Source organism: Coregonus lavaretus (assembly GCF_964263955.1).
Source record: "Coregonus lavaretus genome assembly, chromosome: 9".
NCBI lineage: Eukaryota > Metazoa > Chordata > Actinopteri > Salmoniformes > Salmonidae > Coregonus > Coregonus lavaretus.
This window is the reverse complement of record NC_139996.1, coordinates 29728749-29752674: the sequence shown is the minus strand read 5'-3', so window position 1 is coordinate 29752674 and position 23926 is coordinate 29728749. Positions and strand designations below refer to the sequence as shown.

The window sequence follows — 23926 nt, the reverse complement described above, 5'->3', positions numbered from 1 at the left end:
GCCTACATTGCATGGTTTAAAGGCAGTCTGAAGAGGTAGTGTGATACTGGCTGTGGCCACAGTACTGTATTGGAAAGTTGCATGCCTTCATTGCCAATGCCTTGTTTATCATACTGTCAAAAAGAGAAATGGGCATCAGTTGGAAAGCAAATGATTTAGAGTGGAAGGTGGTGGGATTAATGATCAGTCAGTGAGAACAGGTTTGAATGAAGGAGCTGCTGGGGCCACAGGTTTTGCATATAGCACCAACAGTTGTCAGCCTCACAAAGAGCAGCATGCTGAAAAGGAAATGTCATATTGCAGAGCAGGATGAGAAGCCCCCTTCCTTTAACAAGCAGCCTTCCCATGAAAAAAGTGCTCTGTAACAGAATGGCCTGTAGACAAGGGGGTGATGTCACTGAACCCTAACTGTTTACATTTCAGGGCCCATTTATAATCTCACAAAGCCAGCGAGAGAGCCTAACATTATATGATGGGATTCAAACAATAATACTGAGCTTGTCATAAACAACAATAACCTTAATTTAATATCACAGACAATGTCTGAGAGGTATTCTTTTGTTGGGATGGTGGATCTATATATCTGAGGTAAGACCTTTAAAAAAGGATAAATGAAGCCATTTTTATCTCAATATTAAATAATTTCTGGGTAACAATGAAGTACCTTACTGTGAATGTTTTCAATCAAAATTGTCAAAAATAGCTTCTTAGCAAAAAGCTATTTCTCAAACAAAAATGTTGCTTGGACTGTCTGGGTGGGGAGGGGAAAACTGAAAACTAGCAGTTATTGGCAGATAGGTTTGGAACTCTTTCTTATTGGTCTATTAACCAATTCACCACCTGGTGATGTCACCAGGCAGGCAAAAACACCATCCCACCAAAACAGGCAGAAATTTCAGGCAGTCTTTTCAAACAGCTCTTACACTAAAAAGGGCATTATCCGAATTTCCACAATTTCACAGTATTATTTCAACCTCAGCGTGGAAATATACACTGCTCAAAAAAATAAAGGGAACACTTAAACAACACAATGTAACTCCAAGTCAATCACACTTCTGTGAAATCAAACTGTCCACTTAGGAAGCAACACTGATTGACAATAAATGTCACATGCTGTTGTGCAAATGGAATAGACAACAGGTGGAATTATAGGCAATTAGCAAGACACCCCCAATAAAGGACTGGTTTTGCATGTGGTGACCATAGACCACTTCTCAATTCCTATGCTTCCTGGCTAATGTTTTGGTCACTTTTGAATGCTGGTGGTGCTTTCACTCTAGTGGTAGCATGAGACGGAGTCTACAACCCACACAAGTGGCTCAGGTAGTGCAGCTCATCCAGGATGGCACATCAATGCGAGCTGTGGCAAGAAGGTTTGCTGTGTCTGTCCGCGTAGTGTCCAGAGCATGGAGGCGCTACCAGGAGACAGGCCAGTACATCAGGAGACGTGGAGGAGGCCGTAGGAGGGCAACAACCCAGCAGCAGGACTGCTACCTCTGCCTTTGTGCAAGGAGGAGCACTGCCAGAGCCCTGCAAAATGACCTCCAGCAGGCCACAAATGTGCATGTGTCTGCTCAAACGGTCAGAAACAGACTCCATGAGGGTGGTATGAGGGCCCGACGTCCACAGGTGGGGGTTGTGCTTACAGCCCAACACTGTGCAGGACGTTTGGCATTTGCCAGAGAACACCAAGATTGGCAAATTCGCCACTGGCGCCCTGTGCTCTTCACTGATGAAAGCAGGTTCACACTGAGCACGTGTGACAGACGTGACGGAGTCTGGAGACGCCGTGGAGAACGTTCTGCTGCCTGCAACATCCTCCAGCATGACCGGTTTGGCGGTGGGTCAGTCATGGTGTGGGGTGGCATTTCTTTGGGGGGCCGCACAGCCCTCCATGTGCTCGCCAGAGGTAGCCTGACTGCCATTAGGTACCGAGATGAGATCCTCAGACCCCTTGTGAGACCATATGCTGGTGCGGTTGGCCCTGGGTTCCTCCTAATGCAAGACAATGCTAGACCTCATGTGGCTGGAGTGTGTCAGCAGTTCCTGCAAGAGGAAGGCATTGATGCTATGGACTGGCCCGCCCGTTCCCCAGACCTGAATCCAATTGAGCACATCTGGGACATCATGTCTCGCTCCATCCACCAACGCCACGTTGCACCACAGACTGTCCAGGAGTTGGCGGATGCTTTAGTCCAGGTCTGGGAGGAGATCCCTCAGGAGACCATCCGCCACCTCATCAGGAGCATGCCCAGGCGTTGTAGGGAGGTCATACAGGCACGTGGAGGCCACAAACACTACTGAGCCTCATTTTGACTCGTTTTAAGGACATTACATCAAAGTTGGATCAGCCTGTAGTGTGGTTTTCCACTTTAAATTTTGAGGGTGACTCCAAATCCAGACCTCCATGGGTTGATAAATTTGATTTCCATTGATATTTTTTGTGTGATTTTGTTGTCAGCACATTTACAACTATGTAAAGACAAAAGTATTTAATAAGATGATTTCATTCAGATCTAGGATGTGTTATTTTAGTGTTCCCTTTATTTTTTTGAGCAGTGTATATAAAAACACTGGAAAATTCACATTTTTCACAAGTGCTTGGGGGTACACACCACTTCCTCGTCGGAGAGATCCCGTCCCTGGATGCTGCTGCTGTCTCTCACGGCCTGCTGGTGCCTCTTGCCCTTGGTGTGGCTGTACAGGTGCACCTCCGTGGTGATCTAAAAACACACAGGTCAGAGGTCACTGCTGAGGACAATGGAGACAGAGGGGGTCAACAGGGTCCCCACCCCCCATGGGAGGCTACTGCAACTATACATTACAACTGGTTTTCAATAAGATCACAGACTGTTTCCTCTCCTCCTCCACTCACAAACAGACTAAATAGTGATACCTAATATTTTAGTAGGTGTCAGGAACTTAAATGCAGTCTTCAGATAGAGATCCATATGTTGTGCATGTTAAACACAACAAGCCTTTAGTGGAATGAATTGACATGGTCAAGAAGAAAGGTGGCAGCGTAGTTTCTTCAATCAGCATGTGATATGTGTCAGACAGACATGAGAGCATTGTTAAACTGAAAATGACTTGATGGCTGTATTTCATGATATTCTCCTATCTGACAGCACAGCAGGACCATACTAAAGACTGCAGCATGAAATCGTGGCTGACAGATCCACTCAGGATGATCCATCACAACAAACACATTTACAGTGAACAAATGTAGCCTATATAACAACAACGTGATTGCCCTAGGATGGTCTATGCCTTTTTTAAATCAAGCAGAATATTTTGTGTTTCATCCCTCTACTCTGTGTCAACGATTACTCCTCACACCAACTGATTAACTAATGTCGCTTCTGTCATTCTAGCTCCTCACACAGAGTGACCATATACTGTGACATGTTTGGAAAACAACACTGAATAGTAGGGCTGGAAATTTGCCAGGGACCTCACAATACGATATTATCACGATACTTAGGTGCCAATATGATATGCGACTCTTAAGATTCTATATGTATGTGATTTTATACTGCGATTTGATGTTCCAAACATATTGCTCACTATATGGTTGCTGCAGAGGTACAAGAGAGCGCATGAGAAAAGTCATGGAAATAAGTGCTGAAAACATGTTGGCTCACTATTTAAAAAGAAAATGCAGAAGGGCAATTCCAAGGTTAACGGAAATATGCAGATTCTTCACTTCAAAATGTATACTAAAACAAAAACCATTGATTTCAAAGTTTAACAAACCTTACAACTCTATGCACAATGACTATTTTTACAAAAACACATTTACAGGAAGAACTCTGCAGATACAAACTTTGGTAACAGAATAAAACTGAGGGAGATTTTACCATAACTCGTACCAAACTTAGCATCTGCACAATTTTCCAGTAAATGTTTATTTTATTTACTGCGCAAATAGTTCAAGGTAGTCATGTGCATAGAGTTGTATGGTTTGTTGAACTTTGAAGTCAATGTTTTTTGTTTGGCATACATTTTAAAGTGAAAAATCGTAGTCTCAGAGTAATTTTGTTACCGTAGAATTGCCCAGAACAAGCTATAGGATGAAAAATACCAGAGTTTTGGCCCAGGTACAGCCGACAAGCACCAGCTAAAGCTATCTAGCTAAATCGTTACTTGGAGTCAAAGTATCAATATAATATTGCGATACGTAACTGTGTCGATCTTTTCCTCCATCACTACTGAATAGCTGATACAGTACTACCACATTAAACTGTGGGCAAGACTGGACTATACACAGACAGAAGCATTGGAAAAAGTGGTGTGAAGATGAAGAATTCACACAAACAGCGTGAGGTGTGGTTGATGTGGCTGTGTTGTTTTCCTCCCCTCTCATGACTGGAACAAAGCATATTACAGATGGCCTCTGTTTAATGTCATTAAATAGAGTGCTGGCTGCTGACCTATAGATGATCTCTGGTGTCAGATGCTAGCCAAGGTCATCTGACATTTTTAACAAGATTCCCCCCTCTACCACCCACACACTGCTCTTTATCTGATGCTAGTTGGCGCTCCAAGGTGTCTCAACCTTGTTGCAGTGAGAGCCGGCCGGGTCCGTCACAGATAAATGTGCCTGCCAATGGATTTGTTGCCTGTCACTTGAAAATCATGCCCAGTCATAAATCTCCACCCCAGAGTTCATGTTTAATCAATGCAGTTAAATTCTCATTTAAATACATTCTATCCCAAAATCCTCTGAATCACCTTCTCGTCAGCATTTTTATGCATACAGTCTGCCAAACAACAATGGAGGGGGCATCAGCAGCTGCTCTACTGCCACAAAGCTGCTGCTGCTTTCCCCTTCAGTTCCAGTTTAGGTTAAGCATGTAAGCCAATCAGCCTCACAAATTATTGCAAGGCATTAAGTTAATTAAGAAAAGGGTGAACTTCTCACTGGAGAGTGGATCAAGCCAATTAGAATGTATATGCTAAAATGGTTCTCTACTTAGTATGTCAGCATCTGTCTAATGTTACCAGACGTCTGGTGTCTAGTGGCATGTCTAGTGTCAGAGGGAATATGTGCCAAGGACAACTGGGCAAATTATAAAATCAGCATCTACACTAAGAACAATAGAAAGACATCTAGTTAAAAAACAGATCACCCAAAACCATTTCAGACTTGGACTGTGTGTACATACCACAACATTGCACAAGGAGCACTGTTTCTTGCGCTCATACGGTGTCAGTTTAGGGGCATAGTCAGTGTTGGCATGTCTGCCACTGCTGAGTTCCGCTGCTTTCTCCTTCCTCTGCTCAATCTGCTCCATGTGCCTGCGACTGCTTTCATCGTGCTGGGAAGGAGAACAACCAAGAGGTCATGAGATTAAGAGGAACTTTCATCTGGTCTGCAACTAGGAAATGTAAACGTTTGTCTGGTCTGCAACTAGGAAATGTAAACTTTAGTATGTTCTTTAACGGAGGGCAAGAGTGAGGTGCAGCAGCCTCACAAACCTTCATCTGGATCTTCTTCTGCAGTTCCTCCATGGCCTCTTGTTGAGCAGCACTGAGGGCAGCCAGACGCTCCTCTCGGTCTCTGTGGAGAGGACAACAAAAACAGTGAGTACATTTACATGCACACTAATAATTCAATATTAAGCTGATTATGGCAGTAGGCCGAGTATGGCGTTAGTCATGTATACACCTTACTCTGCTTATGTTAATTGTAACGTCAAAATCTAAGTAAGCATACGCCGATTAAAACACCTGGTTTTCTGAGCAATCTTTCAAATGATTATGACATGTAAACAGTTTAAATCGGCGTTCCAGCAGTGTATTTGATCTGTGCATGTGCCAGCACTGTAGCGCAAGCCTCCCTCTTATGCTCGAGTGAAGTTAGTTAAGAAAAACAGAAAGTATGCATCTTAGAAATAATTCACATACAAACGTATATGTCCGAACTCAGAATCAAAGAGTGTTTGCAAAAATAAAATGGTCACTGTGGTAGAAAGTTTATTTTGGATTGGCGATTTTCAGCATTTATCAAAAGTCCCATCAGGTAGCCCGATATTGCACATGAAGCACATTGGAACCATTTGACAGTCCAAAAAAGATGGGTGATTCCGACTGTGAGCCAGGTGGTACAGACCTGGCCCTCTCTCGTGCAGCGTCCTCCCTGGCCCTCTCCTTCTCCTGCTTCTGCTGCTCGATGCGCGCCTCCTGCTCCTTCCTCCTCATCAGCAGCTCCTCCACCCGCGCCTGCCTCTCTGCCTCCAGAGCACGCTTACGTTCCTGTGGAGACAGACAGGGACCACAGCCAGTCAGTGGGACTGTACACTGGGGTAAGGCAGAGAGGTCTGGGGGAAAGAAAGAGGGAGCTGCTGTCCATTGTTACCTGTACAGCCTCGTCTCTGGCCTGCTTCTCCTCCTGTCTCCTGCCTCTCTCCTCCTGTAGCTCGTTGAGGCGCTGCTCATACTCGTTCAGCTTGGCCAGAACGTCGTGCCTCTTGTTCTGGGCCTCCAGAGTGTTGATGAATGCTATCTCATTCACCTGTACAGAGTCAGACACAAGGCCACTGGTCAACAAGCCTGACTCACTGAGCTACAAAAAAATATCAAAGTGATTAATATAAGAACTGTTTTAAGTCTGCCTCTACTCTAGTTAGCCATTGCATTTTTTAGTGGTCCTGTCTTTGCTTTTAAGAACATTCTCAGTGTCAAAAAATTCTTATCACAAGGGACATCTAATTAGGAAATTCTTCAACTCTTGGACATGTAGCTAGGTGTGCAGTGTTCCAGGGGTCAGTCCTGTACCTTGGCCTCCTCCTCCTGAGCCTTCTTCACTATGGCCTGGAGCTGCAGCTCCCGCTTAAACTCTGCATGGAGTAACTTCTCCTCCATCATCCTCCGCCGCTGGTCCAACAACTCCTCCTTCCATTTCCTGACCTCCTTCTCCTGTGAGGGGGAAAAAAGAGAGGGAGGGACAGACCGCTTGGGTCAGCTCATTTCACTCATGTACATTTCTCTAACCAAGGTAGACATTTTTATGGTGTCTTGCATTCAAAGCATTTGCTGCCACCCGCTCTGTCCCATGCCCACAGGGATTAACGTGAATATACACCACTTCATGTATTTATGTGGTTAATACTCAGGATTATTCAAGGGCTCACTCATCCCACGAGGGCCTGGAGAACAAAAACAAACGGCATGAAAGACTGAGTTTGGGCTACGTCTCTCCCAGACACGTCTGTGGCCAGCTGGGCTGAGAGAGACAGAGCTGGCCTCTGATATTTAGTGATTCTATCTGGCAGTGTGCTGACAGAAGCTCTCCCCGTGGCCAGACTGAGGCTGTGGTGTTTCCTGTTGGCTCTGCACTGCATGGCCACTCACCCTCTCCAGGAGCTTCTGCAGCTTGTGGGTCTTCTCATCCCGCAGTTTGTCTCTGAGCTGCTGGGCCTTCAGCTGTTTCTCCTCATGTTTCTTCTTAGACTCTGCAATGGTTCTGCCAACAGACAGAAAAAACAACTTTCCTCTCCCCCAATCGTCCTACGCACAGTAGCAGTGAACTTTGACATGCACCAAGATCTTTTCTCTGACAAACTTCCGTGTGACATGAGGGTGTGTGGGTCTCACCTTTTACGAGATGGTGAGGACAGTTTCTCGTGCATGTGGATTCCATGACCAGGGGGTCTAGAAGGCTCCTCCTCCACGATGTCCCCCCAGGAGGTGCTCTGACGCCAGGGCTCCCTCGCTGCAGAGAGAGGTGAGTCTAGACATTGACCACATCTGTGTCTTTAGCAAGAGCATCAACAACACATTTAATTATATAAACACTGAACAAAAATATTAAAAAAACTCAACATGCAACAACTTCAAAGATTTTACTGAGTTACAGTTCATAAGGAAATCAGTCAATTGAAATAAATTCATTAGGCCCTAATCTATGGATTTCACATGACTGGGACTACAGATGTGCACCTGTTGGTCACAGATACAGTTGAAGTCGGAAATGTACAAACACCTTAGCCAAACACATTTAAAAACTCAGTTTTCACAATTCCTGACATTTAATCCTAGTAAAAATTCCCTGTTTTAGGTTAGTTAAAATAAAGTGGTGATCCTAAGAATGTGAAATGACAGAATAATAGTAGAGAGAATTATTTCTCTCAGCTTTTATTTCTTTCATCACATTCCCAGTGGGTCAGAAGTTCACATACACTCAATTAGTATTCGGTAGCATTGCCTTTAAATTGTTTAACTTGGGTCAAACATTTCGGGTAGTCTTCCACAAGCTTCCCACAATAAGTTGGGTGAATTTTGGCCCATTCCTCCTGACAGAAATGGTGTAACTGAGTCAGGTTTGTAGGCCTCCTTGCTCGCACACGCTTTTTCAGTTCTGCCCACACATTTTCTATAGGATTTAGGGCTTTGTGATGGCCACTCCAATACCTTGACTTTGTTGTCCTTAAGCCATTTTGCCACAACTTTGGAAGTATGCTTGGGGTCATTGTCCATTTGGAAGACCCATTTGCGACCAAGCTTTAACTTCCTGACTGATGTCTTGAGATGTTGTTTCAATATATCCACATCATTTTCCTTCCTCATGATGCCATCTATTTTGTGAAGTGCACCAGTCCCTCCTGCAGCAAAGCACCCCCACAGCATGATGCTGCCACCCCCGTGCTTCACGGTTGGGATGGTGTTCTGCGGCTTGCAAGCACACCATTTTTCCTCCAAACATAACGATGGTCATTATGGCCAAACAGTTCTATTATTGTTTCATCAGACATGAGGACATTTCTCCAAAAAGTACGATCTTTGTCCCCATGTGCAGTTGCAAACCGTAGTCTGGCTTTGTTAATGGCGGTTTTGGAGCAGTGGCTTCTTCCTTGCTGAGCGGCCTTTCAGGTTATGTCGATATAGGACTCGTTTTACTGTGGATATAGATACTTTTGTACCTATTTCCTCCAGCATCTTCACAAGGTCCTTTGCTGTTGTCCTGGGATTGATTATCACTTTTCGACCACCAAAGTACATTCATCTCTAGGAGACAGAGCACGTCTCCTTCCTGAGCGGTATGACGGCTGCGTGGTCCCATGGTGTTTATACTTGCGTACTATTGTTTGTACAGATGAAGGTGGTACCTTCAGGCGTTTGGAAATTGCTCCCAAGGATGAACCAGACTTGTGGAGGTCTACAATTTTTTATCTGAGGTCTTGGCTGATTTCTTTAAATTTTCCCATGATGTCAAGCAAAGAGGCACTGAGTTTGAAGGTAGGCCTTGAAATATATCCACAGGTACACCTCCAATTGACTCAAATTATGTAAATTAGCCTATCAGAAGCTTCTAAAGCCATGACATCATTTTCTGGAATTTTCCAAGCTGTTTAAAGGCACAGTCAACTTAGTGTATGTAAACGTCTGACCCACTGGAATTGTGATACAGTGAATTATAAGTGAAATAATCTGTCTGTAAACAATTGTTGGAAAAATTACTTGTGTCATGCACAAACTAGATGTCCTAACCGACTTGTCAAAACTATAGTTGGTTAACAAGAAATGTGTGGAGTGGTTGAAAAATTCATTTTAATGACTCCAACCTAAGTGTATGTAAACTTCCAACTTCAACTGTATAATTCACTGCATCACAATTCCAGTGGGTCAGACGTTTACATTAAGTTGAATGGGCCTTTAAACAGCTTGGAAAATTCCAGAAAATGATGTCATGGCTTTAGAAGCTTCTGATAGGCTAATTGACATCATTTGAGTCAATTGGAGGTGTACCTGTGGATATATTTCAAGGCCTACCTTCAAACTCAGTGCCTCTTTGCTTGACATCATGGGAAAATCAAAACAAATCAGCCAAGACCTCAGAAAATAAAATTGTAGACCTCCACAAGTCTGATTCATCCTTGGGAGAAATTTCCAAACACCTGAAGGTACCACGTTCATCTGTACAAACAATAGTACGCAAGTATAAACACCATGGGACCACGCAGCCGTCATACCGCTCAGGAAGGAGACGTGCTCTGTCTCCTAGAGATGAATGTACTTTGGTGCGAAAAGTGATAATCAATCCCAGAACAACAGCAAAGGACCTTGTGAAGATGCTGGAGGAAACAGGTACAAAAGTATCTATATCCACAGCAAAACGACTCCTATATCAACATAACCTGAAAGGCCGCTCAGCAAGAAAGAAGCCACTGCTCCAAAACCGCCATAACAAAGCCAGACTACAGTTTGCAACTGCACATGGGGTCAAAGATGGTACTTTTTGGAGAAATGTCCTCATGTCTGATGAAACAAAAATAGAACTGTTTGGCCATAATGACCATTGTTATGTTTGGAGGAAAAAGGGGGTGGCTTGCAAGCCGAAGAACACCATCCCAACCGTGAAGCACGGGGGTGGCAGCATCATGCTGTGGGGGTGCTTAGCTGCAGGAGAGACTGGTGCACTTCACAAAATAGATGGCATCATGAGGAAGGAAAATTATGTGGATATATTGAAGCAACATCTCAAGACATCAGTCAAGAAGTTAAAGCTTGGTCGCAAATGGGTCTTCCAAATGGACAATGACCCCAAGCATACTTCCAAAGTTGTGGCAAAATGGCTTAAGGACAACAAAGTCAAGGTATTAGAGTGGCCATCACAAAGCCCTGACCTCAATCCCATAGAAAATTTGTGGGCAGAACTGAAAAAACGTGTGCTAGCAAGGAGGCCTACAAACCTGACTCAGTTACATCAGCTCTGTCAGGAGGAATGGGCCAAAATTCACCCAACTTATTGTGGGAAGCTTGTGGAAGGCTACCCGAAACGTTTGACCCAAGTTAAACAATTTAAAGGCAATGCTACCAAATACTAATTGAGTGTATGTAAACTTCTGACCCACTGGGAATGTGATGAAAGAAATAAAAGCTGAAATAAATCACACTCTACTATTATTCTGACATTTCACATTCTTAAAATAAAGTGGTGATCCTAACTGACCTAAAACAGGGAATTTTTACTAGGATTAAATGTCAGGAATTGTGAAAAACTGAGTTTAAATGTATTTGGCTAAAGTGTATGTAAACTTCCGACTTAAACTGTAAGTGAAATAATTTGTCTGTAAACAATTGTTGGAAAAATTACTTGTGTCATGCACAAAGTAGATGTCCTAACCGACTTGCCAAAACTATAGTTTGTTAACAAGAGATTTGTGGAGTGGTTGAAAAACGAGTTTTAATGACTCCAACCTAAGTGTATGTAAACTTCAGACCTAAAAAAAAAGTTGGGGCGTGGATCACAAAACCAGTCAGTATCTGGTGTTACCATAATTTGCCTCATGCAGCGCGACACATCTCCTTCACATAGAGTTGATCAGGCTGTTGATTGTGGCCTGTGGAATGTTGCCCCACTCATTTTCAAGGGCTGTACGAAGTTGCTGTCGTAAACGTCGATCCAGAGCATCCCAAACATACTCAACGGGTGACATGCCTCAGGATCTCGTCACGGTATTTCTGTGCATTCAAATTGCCATCGATAAAATGCAATTGTGTTCATTGTCCGTAGCTTATGCCTGCCTATACCATAACCCCACCATCGGGCACTCTGTTCACAATGTTGACATTAGCAAACCGCTCGCCCACACAACGCCATACACGTGCGTGGTCTGTGGTTGTGAGGCCGGTTGGATGTACTGCCAAATTCTCAAAAACGATGGAGGTGGCTTATGGTAGAGAAATGAACATTCAATTCTCTGGCAACATTTCTGGTGGACATTCCTACAGTCAGCATGGCAATTGCACACTCCCTCAAAACATGAGACATCTGTGGCATTGTGTTGTGTGACAAAACTGCACATTGTAGAGTGGCCTTTTATTGTCCCCCAGCACAAGGTGCACCTGTGTAATGATCACGCTGTTTAATCAGCTTCTTGATATGCTACACGTGTCAAGTGGATGGATTATCTTGGCAAAGGAGAAATGCTCACAAAACAGAGAAAAATAAGCTTTTCGTGCATATGGAACATTTCTGGGATCTTTTATTTCAGCTCATGAAACATGGGACCAACACTTCACATGTTGCCTTTATATTTTTGTACAGTGTAGATTAATTACAAATAAACTGAAAAGAGATTTACCGTCGTAGTCGGCTAACATGTCACTCCAATCCATGTTGAGTACACCTCCACTGCCAATGCTGGCCTGGAAGAGAGAGATGATCAGTTCATGATCAGTGACAATCATAAGGATATTGCAAGGTGAGCAAACCTCAAGACCTGGGGAAAGAGATCCTACCACTTCACATTTTCTACCTAACTACTTTCATATGGCCAAAGAAAAGTGTGAGTGTGTGATGTGTCTTACAGAGAAGTCACTCTCGTTGTCAGTCTCCAGGTCATTGTTCTCAGCCTGGATCTCTCTGGTCAGCTGTTCCTCTTCAGCGATGGCGCTGGCAATAGCCTCCTCGTTGGCCTTCTCCAGGCGGTCAGCCAGTTCCTCCTTCTTAGCCAGGACCTCTGCCATGGACTGTGGCTGGACAGACAGCACACACACATACTCACATACAGCAACTTCCTCAGTCATTCAGGTTTGACAACATGCAAGAATGTTGTCTATTGGTTTTACCAAGATTTTGAAATATGTTTGGTGTGATCAACTTAAAACATTCCCTGAGTTTTATTTCAAGAATGTGTCTTCATTTCATATAGCTCTAAGAGTACCATTTTGAAAAGTTTGTGTCATAATGTCAAAACTGAAAAGATCAAACCAAAAAGCAAACTGCATCACATGACCAATCACAAGATCACAGTTGGGGAAGCATTCAGGAGTCATGCAGAACAAGTTCACTGTGAGGATGAAGAGATGGTGGAAGGAGGCACAACTATGTGACCATTTCACTGACTTAGTTCAAAACAAATGAAATACAGGTTGGAATAAATACTTACTAGATTAGTCTAAATAGCCTGATGATGGCGCCCAAAATGTCTCAATGTCTATTAGTCTTTACACTTCCGACATGAACTTGACAAATAGTCTTTCCTTAGTCCAAAATTACTATCAGGGAGGACAGACAGCTAGCAGCACTCCAGTCCAGAGAGGCCAGAGCTCCAGTCTAACTTAATAAGGGGAATGAGGGAGAGGTTTCTCTCACCACCGAGGCTGTTTGTCTCTAACTAGGGGCCTGCAGGGGAGTCAAAACAGCACTGGGCTTATCTGAGCCACCCAGAGAGGTGTCTGGCATGGTCCAGAACTAAGACCAGTTCTGCCTGCGTTTGATCTAAGCTTAGATAACTTTCCCTGTATACCATTTAAAAGACATCCATCTCTAGGTATTGAGAAACCCTCAATAAGAGGTTAAAGTGCTGTGGAGGTATCTATGACAGACAGTAGCCCTGCTAGTGAAGGAGGGTATCCCTGACTAACTGCAGAGAGACTACAGAGGCAGTAATAAACCTGACACAGGACGGCTGCTGATCACTAATGCACAGTGGAGACCAGCTACAGAATACAAACTGACACAGTCATTGTACACATGCCATGACCCCTGGCCATTTGGGCTGAATCTGTCTCTGAACTGGACACCCTGTCACAGGTTTCCTCACCATTTCAGCTCAAATCACAGTCAAGTTTTGATTATTGCCCACTTCCTCAACACAGCATAACAACTGGGCTGGCCACTTCCAGCAACAAACACGACAGACACTGCTTTCAGAGCTCGCACAACCGGATATATATGGTCATCCTCTCACAGCCCACCACCAATAACACCATGTAAACTGTCCTGCCTGGCACGGGGCTGTTTTGAGGGGGCTGTGCAGCAAGTCATCTCACATTGTGGCTGGAGGTTCTGTAGATTGACTTTGTTTAGGCGGTGAAGGCCCCTAGGGGATCCCTGACCCCCCCCCCACCACTGAGCCCTCCCCTCCCTCTGCTACCTCCATCGCTCAGCACTCACAGTGGAAAGCTCTGTGGGGTCCAGCACACTCTCCAGTTTCACCGCTGCCATGGGAGTCTCAGCCTGTCCTGGAGCAGATGTTGCCGTGCCCTGTGACGCGCCCCCGGCAGCCCCCTTGTCCCCCAGAGCACTAGGCCCATCCATCTGGGCCGTGTCTAGGGACGGAGGGAGGGCTAGGGAAGGGACTGGGGCTGGTAGGGATAGGGCTGCGGAGGGGGTAGGGTCTGGGGCTTGGGTAAGGGAAGGGATTGGGGCTGGTATGGGCGGAGGCGCGTCCTCACAGGGTGCGTCGACACACTGCCCCGAGTCTTGCACACTGTCTGCTGGGGGCTGCACCGACACAATCACACACACAATATTAAAGACATGCATATTCCAAGCATTTCATGAGAGCAGTAACACAAATCAAAACGATTAACACACACAGCTGAAAACACACATCATGCAGGGAGGTTGGCACTAACATGCCCTAAACACCCAAACCTCATCAGGTGATATAATCAACTATATGGAACAAAAATCTAAACGCAAATGGTGAAATGTTGGTCCCATGTTTCATGAAATGACATTTAAAAAAAAACTCGTTCTGATTGGCTGGGCCTGGCTCCCAAGTGGGTGGGACTATGCCCTCCCAGGCCAACACATGGCTGCGCCCCTGCCCAGTCATGGGAAATCCACAGATTAGGCCCTAATTAATTTATTTCAATTGACTGATGCCCTTATATTAACTGTAACTCAGTAACATCATTGAAATTGTTTAATGTTGCGTTTATATTTTTGTTCAGTATAAATGTGGAAATACATGAAATCTGTCTAAATCAAGCAATGCCTAGAATTCACCCCTAACCAGTGTGTTCTGAGGCATTGAGATAGTATTTATTTAATGAGAGTGAAAATGGCATCTTTCTGCCTCTGAAATGTCAGTGAACGATCAATCGTGTTAAAACTGATATGCCCCGTCTGGACAGGCTGTCTATGAATACTGTGGAGCACAAAACCAAAACAATGTGGCTGATAAAACGGTTTTGAGTTACTCTGCTCCACGTCTCCTGTCTTCCTGAATAAATGATATCTGGGGACTCCTGGGAGGGTGAGTGACGTCACGCTCAGTACCTGCATGTTACCCTTCTCTGAGTCTCCTGCTGTCTCCTCAAGGGGGACGGGCTCCTCAGGGATTGGCTGTTCACAGTGACCCTTGTCTTTATCCAGGGGACAGGACCTGCCAAGGAGCTGCTGGTTCTCCTTGTTCGTGTCGTCTTTAGGGCTGATGTGGGCCAGGACTGGACTGACCTTGGCTACGATGGCGGCAGAGCGAGGCCTAGCAGGACGTCCACGCTGGACTGTCTCCCAGCCCTCAGAGTCCTTCTTACCTGGACACAGAAGGACACACACAAATAAGAAGAGAACAAAACACAAATGTTGATGCCCCATAGACGTTAAATCAGAAGGGGACACACACTCAGAGGGATATGCACTAACGACAAAAGGACATCAGTGGTGCACTACATGATGAGGATCATGTAGTTCATTCTATAGATGTGGTGGAGGGAGCTCTACTTACCTGGTTTCTCTACAGGACAGGTGTTGGCCTGGCTGGGGACAGGGAGGGACTGGGAGGACTTGACCCGGTCAGCCCAGCTGGGGCCCGTGTGAGACAGACGAGCTACCGCCAGTGTGGGTGGAGGACCACTGGAGAGATAAACACATAAATCAGAACCAGAAGAGAGCAATGCCAACACACACAAAAGCATTTCAACCAGAGACGATCACTGTACAGAAATACTACAATGGCTGTGAGGACATCACTAAATACTCAAACCAAAAAAGAGATGACCCTAAGGTGAGCAGCTCCATCTGCCTCTTCCAGCCTGGGCTTTTCAACACAACACTCCCAGGTCCCACAGGGCTGGCTCAGGCAACAGACCTCCTTCATGATCAATACCCATTTCCTGCAGCATTCTATTACAGGGAACTGCACATATTGAACTGATGATTCAGCAGTCTTTAACCACACTTTTATCTACACCTCCCACTGTTTCTGTGGCGAGGTCAGTGAGACTCGACAAATTACATTAAACAAATGCCTCACCATCAGCAGATCACAAAGCAGCCTCTACCAACCTAGACCAGTCGACACATCATATCTTACATTGATTTGTTAGAGGTTTTAGCATTTGTGTTCCCTTTACGCGAACTGTAAACATCTAATGATGGCTGACCGTATTACACGTAATGTCAGCCATGCTGCAGCTGAACAATACTGAGAGGCAACAGATTGTGCTGCTTCCCAGAATGTGCTGATGGGGAGTAAAACAACAAGAGATTTTGATGATTGCTGTGTGTTCATAATGACTGTCAGTCATTAAATTAACATGATGGTAAGCACTTTGAGCTCAGATCAGAAACAGTGGAGATTAGGGCTATCAACTGAACCAGAAATGAGATGGAGAAATCTTACCCAAAGTTGAGGGCGCGGCGAGCACTAGGAGATGGGACCATTCTGTCAGATGAGGGGCTAGGCATCACATGACGACCTGGGGACATTTTACGCACTTCCCAAGCCAAAGACGTGGGTCTGGATTCAGAGAGGACAAAGAAAGTTTTTCATAAACTTGAAATATACTGTAGTATCATAGTTCAGGGGGAGATTTTTGTCTCACTTTACCTAAAAACAACTCAATTTATGGAACACAGAAACATACAAAGGTTGACTGATTGATTAACAGTCAATGTTAAAATGTACAAATTGGAAGGCAACATAAGAGCTTGGATTTTTATACCTCAGTCAATTTACAGGTGTTGTGGTCATTGTGTTAAAGAGAAGCCATTGATCCAGTGTGTTTGTGACTCAATGCCATGGAGCAGAGATGTCACTTAGAGGTTCCCCTCAGGGAGTGATGGGGGTGAGAGAGTGAGACAGAGCGAGAGACCAAATGACAGCGAGAGAGAGCGAAAGCAGTGTTTTCCACAAGTACATAGAGTAGCCAGCCAAATAGAAAAACTAGTCAGACAGGCGCCCCTAGGCCGAAGGATTTTTTTGCAGAAGGAGCTCTATTTTGGTGGCCTCTGGTACATTCTAATGCCTTGTTTTGGATATTGTCTTGGTCTAGGCCTATATGATCAGGCCTATTTTCTAAGTTAGAAAACAAACCTTTAACATGTCTTCTCTTGAGATTAAAAGTCTTAGATAAGGTTTTACTGCAAGATAGGAATGGACACAATGTTTGTTCTTCATATTATGTATTTTATTCAAACAAAAACATTAGGTAAATAGCCCACATTATCTTGAAAAATAAATTAAAGGTTTTGTTTTTCCAGGTTTTAGTTTTTCCCAGTTGTTTTAGGGTTTCGCTCTCAAAATCACATTTTTAATAGGAAAACAACCAAATGTGATGTTGGAAGTCCACAACGAGATGTTCTAAGTCCACAAATGTTTAAACCACATCCAGAGACAACTTTTGAGGTCTGGGAAAAATCTGCGAAATGTGGATTTGTGGGTGTAGTTACCCTTGAATTCAAGTGTGCACCTTGCAAGAGGTTGTTGTTAAGCTGTGTTTTTGTAGCGCACTTGATGGTAGAGTTTGCAAAACAAATGGATTGATGAAAATAATTATGATATTCTGCCAGGTTTGGGAAAGCCTTTCCATCTACGACTGTTTTCATTAGCATCATCGCTAACGGCTACATAAAGTGGTAGACGCGCGCACCGCACACACACAAACAGGGACATTCTCATTGCCTCTTCAGAAAAGATTTATATTGTTCAATTCCGTTGCCTGGATTCCGTTTGGGCCCCAATTATCAATGCCACGCTCGACAAACTGAGCTTTCATTTTCCAGAATCAATGTTCATTGATACTCTCATTTTAGTAGTGTCTGCTCTATGCGCAATTTGAGTAGTTGAGACATAAAAAGGGTATCGTTAGAAAAGTTAACTTCTCCTCTATTACAGTAAAATAATGTCTCAATGTGTTTTGGTGTCCATGTGATCTCTCAACTTTGTTGGCGTGGGGAGGGGCTTGGTGTGTATAAACCAGAGAGGAAGAGGCGAAGCGAGAGGTTTCACTCTCAATACAAACGATCCAACATAAGCCCAATGTGTTTCTATGGGTTTATTTTGTACCTAAGCTTGTCGCTTGCCTTCCCGTCTTTGGGACAACGACTCCCATTGTTAGGGCGGAGACGTGCATCTCTTCATTATATACAGATCGCTGGTGTAAATGGGGAGGTGCACACAGCACAGAAGGAGCGAAAGAGATGAGACCAACAATACAACACGTGAACAAGCGGACATAAACGCTCATAAAAAAAATCTAAAATAATATCTAGATTCTTGCGATACAGGCATTTGGAATATCTTGCAAAGACATACATTTTAATGAATCAAATTAATTCGATATCACCCAGCCCTACGACAGCCGGCGCTAATGGAAAACGAGAGAGAGCGAGAGAGAGGAAGCGAGCGAGCGAGAGAGAGAGAGAGAGAGAGAGAGAGAGAGAGACAAGGCATAGATCAATCACCTGTTCTGGGCATCTGTTTTCTCCAACTTCTCCTGCAGCTGGATCCAGTCAATGAGAGCTTTAAAGTCCCGCACATAGTTGTCCAACATCATCAGCACCTCCTTAAATAAAGACAAACACCTTTCAGACAGACACAGGAGCATCTCAGTGTAGCCATCATCAATCACACAAACATCCATAAGGGGCACAGGGGTACTTGCCCCCTCAGATTTTTCATTTTTTCTTCTTCTGTAATACTACTAGCCATTTGTCAATTTTATGAAGTTTGCTTTAGCTAGCCCAGACTGGTTCCCGATCTCCCAACCTTATAACTAGCCTAGCTACCAAGAAGCCATTTCAGGCTGTTAATCAAGTTAGAGTAGCTATCTTAACCATGTTAGCTGGAATTTAGAAAAGCAAGCAATTACTAAATGTACTGAATAAGACTCACATTCCTTTAAATCTTTTACCCAGAATTTAGCAGAGAAGCATACTTTGTTTTGTTTTTAAAAAGAACCACCAGTCAGGAGGATAAAGACAGCTCAAGAGGTATGCTTAGGTATGCAGAAAAATATACATATATTTTACATGGAATTAAGCATAATGATTATGGCTCTAGATAGCAGGAAAAAGCGGTTTCAGGTGTTTGAAAAATTCAAAATGATCCAACTTACGGACTAGGGGCCGAGCCCCCCCTCTGGACCCCCCCCCCCCAAACATCCTCACCGTACCTTGTGCCCCCTCAGATTGTTTAGGCGCTTGACTACCCCTGCAATCATCCACATATAATATCAGTACAATGAGAAACTACTTTGTCTTAGAGATTATGATTTGAAATTCAGTTCAGACTGTTCTTGTAATAGGTTAACTTTGGAAACAGCCATAGTGAGGGACAAGTGGTACAGATCTCTGCCCCCTGTGTATTGTCTCTATTTGTGGAGAACCTCAGAGGCTCTATCCAGCTCCAATCTCACAGCACTCTGGGACTCCAGTAACCCAACCCCCCCAGGACCTCTATAACACATAGAGGAGCGGGCATCTGGGCCAGGCCCAGTCACAGTCAGTAGAGCATATCTCACCCACACAGGTAAGAGGCCCTTCTATTCAGCCCCATGACAATGGAGGACAAAAACATCTCAGTAAAAATACTTCTCCCTGCACCACTGATCCACCACAAGAGGTGGGGCTGAAATTACCAATGACATTACCAGAGGGGCCAAGACAAATTTAATTGGCTTGTAATCATTTCTTGCTACTGGCACAGGGAGAGTCTGGTGACGCCACCTATTGTCCATCTGATACCCAATCTCAGAGCCTAGGAGCTAGAACAACTCTAACCACTGTTCATTTCCCATCCTCTGTGAAAGTGGCTATCGAAATGCAAAATCTAGGAACTCAGTCAAACTGGTAGGCTACATAATGAGTCAAATTTTTTAATTATTATAGGTCATCTGACATTGTCAAATAAAACAAATCACAATGTATGTGCACTAGCCTAGCTGTTAGAGATGAGGTTCATGTTTGTTTCTCACTGAGAGGGGACATAGTGAGTTGTGAAGGCTAGAGCCGGTCCTCTCCTCAGCCCAGCGCTCTAGTGAAACCGACAGAGGGGACATACTGGCTTGTGAAGACTTTAGCCTGTCTGTCCCCTCCTCAGCAGTCAGCCCAGGCAGAGCTCTGGTGAAACAGGCGTTGGTGATTGACGGGGAGTGTGTGTGGGGGGGGGGGGGGGGGGGGGGGGGGGAGTGGTAATTGGTGCTTTTAGTTAATAGAGAAGTCAGCCCAGTGAAAGATGTGTCCAGCAGCAGGCCTGCTGATTAGAGCTAGTTAACAGCCCCCAGCCAGGCCCTCTGCTGCTGCGCTGGTTTCATTTGATAATGAAGGCTGCAACAGCTGAGGACAGAGGGAGGCACTGCCTAGTGTGACACTGAGTGAAGGCACTGAAAATCATGTTCACGACACAAACCAACACACTTGCCGACAAATACTACTCACCTAAATAGAAGTACTTAAGATTTCCTGAGGACTGCATAAAAGTCTAAACCTGCTAGAGGCCATATGAAGCCTGATGAACAGTAAAAACATGGTCACTCCAGTAACAATGAAATGCTAAAACATTTACTTGAGTGAAAGCTAATCCAATTTCACTTTTAGTTTCTGACAATATATTATGTGCCAATCATGTCTGTTTTTGCCTTGAAGTTTCTCCAATGTCATAATTTATGCTGCAGTAGATCCCTTCTACTGTAGCTCTCCTTCCCTGCATGGTAGCATAGTATGATGTGGCATAAATCAGGGCCCAGACGGAACAAATGGTTTATAAGAAATAACTCATTAGAATTGGGGGCTGTGGGTTAAAGAGATGTGGGCGTTATTAATATACAAGCATAAATCAGATTGCTGCATGGGATGGCTCTCCTGGCTGGGGCTTGGGGGGAACCACACAGGAAGAAACAGTGTTGATGAAGTAAGGGCTGAACTGTATCTGTTTGTCTGTTAGTCTCATTCAAAAAAACAGAAGCACACAATCAAAATCTCCTCACAGTTCTAAATATCTAAAACTAGTCTATAGGCCTGAGTACAAAGTGATGTCGCGTCACCAGACCAGCGCAGTGGGCCTGTTTGTGTGAGAGCACAAAGTGCAGATTTACACCGCTCCAGGGGATTGTGGCCGGGTGGTATCAGAGCACTCTGCTTCCCCTCCAGCTAATTCAATCATTTATCAGAGAGTCAGTCAGTCCATTAGGGCCAGGCTGAGGCTGGCTGGCACTGACAGGGATAGTCCAGCCCAGAGCATTAGACTACACTGGGGTGAGAACACAACACAGCAGCCAGACTACATCTCACACAGCCCCACTGTCAGCATGAAGACCACAGGCAGGGGCAGCGTGTTCCAGCACTGACCACACGCGGTCACCACAACCATGCTCAGCATAATGCAGCATGGCAGACTCATCAATACAGCAGAGCAGAGTAGACCCAGATCAACATGGCAGGACAGCCCTGAAGCAGTATTACACTACTGGCCCTGCCTAGTAAACAAGGGTATTAGTGTGCTGCTGCAGTGACACACAACAACCTACCATGCCTGGTGTACAAGTACACCACTGATAACAGATAACAGTTGCAGAGGTTATTTCCAAAACGTTATAGCCACCAATATTTCACATTTGGGTTTTTTCATCAGAAAAGATTGCTTATGGGGCTACCTTCATGTGTTTGTAAAATATTACTGTTCTAAGATGTTTTATTCATAGATTTTAGATGTGTATGAAAATGTGTTATTTTGTTAAATGCTATATATCCATTGTTTAGCTGGAATGGAATGTTTGTATCCTGTATATTTGACTGTGATATGTGGTTGTCTCACCTAGCCATCTTAAAATTAATAAGTCACTCTAGATAAGAGAATCTGCTAAATGCCTAAAATGTCAAATGGAAATGTTTTACATATAGATCTGATTTTATTGTATTGAATTATATATATATATATATATATATATATATATATATATATAGATATAGATATAGATGTCACAAATGTATCATTTGTATATTTCTTGATTATAAAATGTAGTTTTGTTACATTTGACTGTAAAACCTAGCAATACTACTACTTTCTCAGAGTGAGGCAGATATATAGCATTTTGCTAAAAACAAACGTAATTGTCTCTCTGAAATGAAACCACCAAGTGATAGATTTTAAACAAACACATTGAACAACCCCATGTCGTGATTAGATAGTGAAAAAAACACACCAATCTCTTTCATAATTTCTTTAAATAATAAAAGCTAATTTACCATCATTTCTGAAAATGTATATATAGTGTTTTGGAATGAAACTCCTCAGTTGTAAGCAGCAATAATTTCATAACAAATCCCAATATCCTTATTGTGTGCTAGCAGTAGCCTATCCTTTCAGTTGTTGAGTTCACAGAACTTCACATTCATTGCTGCCCCAAACAGAGACTCCGGCACTGTTTCCCTTCCAGTCGGCCAGCCTGGCCTCCATGCCAAGCCCACTAGCACAACCCTCGAAAACCACACGGCACACATCCACACTGTTTACACCATGTCATCAATATCCACTCCCTCCAGCCAGACCCAGGAGAGTGCCCTGTGATAATTCTCTCACCAGCAAGCCTTCAAAGGCCCCTCTGACGATAACCAGAGAACAACAGGAATGTGAGAGAGGGAGAGCCTCCTTTAACAACTCAATATCTCCCTCTAGTGTTGATGAAGTGTGGTGCTCTGCAGTGCCTCAAACTACTAATACACTGCTCAAAAAAATAAAGGGAACACTTAAACAACACAATGTAACTCCAAGTCAACCACACTTCTGTGAACTCAAACTGTCCACTTAGGAAGCAACACTGATTGACAATACATTTCACATGCTGTTGTGCAAATGGAATAGACAACAGGTGGAAATTATAGGCAATTAGCAAGACACCACCAATAAAGGAGTGGTTCTGCAGGTGGTGACCACAGACCACTTCTCAGTTCCTATGCTTCCTGGCTGATGTTTTGGTCACTTTTGAATGCTGGCGGTGCTTTCACTCTAGTGGTAGCATGAGACGGAGTCTACAACCCACACAAGTGGCTCAGGTAGTGCAGCTCATCCAGGATGGCACATCAATGCGAGCTGTGGCAAGAAGGTTTGCTGTGTCTGTCAGCGTAGTGTCCAGAGCATGGAGGCGCTACCAGGAGACAGGCCAGTACATCAGGAGACGTGGAGGAGGCCGTAGGAGGGCAACAACCCACCAGGACCGCTACCTCCGCCTTTGTGCAAGGAGGAGCAGGAGGAGCACTGCCAGAGCCCTGCAAAATGACCTCCAGCAGGCCACAAATGTGCATGTGTCTGCTCAAACGGTCAGAAACAGACTCCATGAGGGTGGTATGAGGGCCTGACGTCCACAGGTGGGGGTTGTGCTTACAGCCCAACACCGTGCAGGACGTTTGGCATTTGCCAGAGAACACCAAGATTGGCAAATTCGCCACTGGCGCCCTGTGCTCTTCACAGATGAAAGCAGGTTCACACTGAGCACATGTGACAGACGTGACAGTCTGGAGACGCCGTGGAGAACGTTCTGCTGCCTGCAACATCCTCCAGCATGACCGGTTTGGCGGTGGGTCAGTCATGGTGTGGGGTGGCATTTCTTTGGGGGGCCGCACAGCCCTCCATGTGCTCGCCAGAGGAAGCCTGACTGCCATTAGGTACCGAGATGAGATCCTCAGACCCCTTGTGAGACATTTACGTCATTTAGCAGACGCTCTTATCCAGAGCGACTTACAAATTGGTGCATTCACCTTATAGCCAGTGGGATAACCACTTTACAAAACATTATTTATTTTTTGGGGGAGGGTGGGGTAAGGGGGGGTAGAAGGATTACTTTATCCTATCCCAGGTATTCTTTAAAGAGGTGGAGTTTCAAGTGTCTCCGGAAGGTGGTGAGTGACTCCGCTGTCCTGGCGTCGTGAGGGAGCTTGTTCCACCATTGGGGTGCCAGAGACCATATG

The 23926-nt window shown here is 44.5% G+C and overlaps 1 protein-coding gene across 2 annotated transcripts in view; it reads right to left on the bottom strand.

Moving 5' to 3' along the window:
* The window catches only part of LOC311134485 (S phase cyclin A-associated protein in the endoplasmic reticulum-like), a 100346-nt gene that overhangs the window by 64112 nt on the left and 12308 nt on the right, over positions 1-23926 (bottom strand). The window contains exons 5-19 of one of the 2 annotated variants that reach the window (XM_084168172.1): positions 18428-18528; positions 16365-16481; positions 15468-15595; positions 15020-15276; positions 13907-14236; positions 12316-12483; positions 12090-12153; positions 7600-7735; positions 7357-7468; positions 6781-6921; positions 6362-6517; positions 6116-6258; positions 5482-5563; positions 5169-5321; positions 2616-2723 (exon numbers count right to left, since the gene is read on the bottom strand). In XM_084168172.1, coding sequence (XP_084024298.1) covers positions 2616-2723; positions 5169-5321; positions 5482-5563; positions 6116-6258; positions 6362-6517; positions 6781-6921; positions 7357-7468; positions 7600-7735; positions 12090-12153; positions 12316-12483; positions 13907-14236; positions 15020-15276; positions 15468-15595; positions 16365-16481; positions 18428-18528 — 2196 coding nt within the window. The remainder of the gene's footprint in view (positions 1-2615; positions 2724-5168; positions 5322-5481; positions 5564-6115; positions 6259-6361; positions 6518-6780; positions 6922-7356; positions 7469-7599; positions 7736-12089; positions 12154-12315; positions 12484-13906; positions 14237-15019; positions 15277-15467; positions 15596-16364; positions 16482-18427; positions 18529-23926) is intronic. The other variant, XM_084168173.1, reaches the window with a different exon arrangement.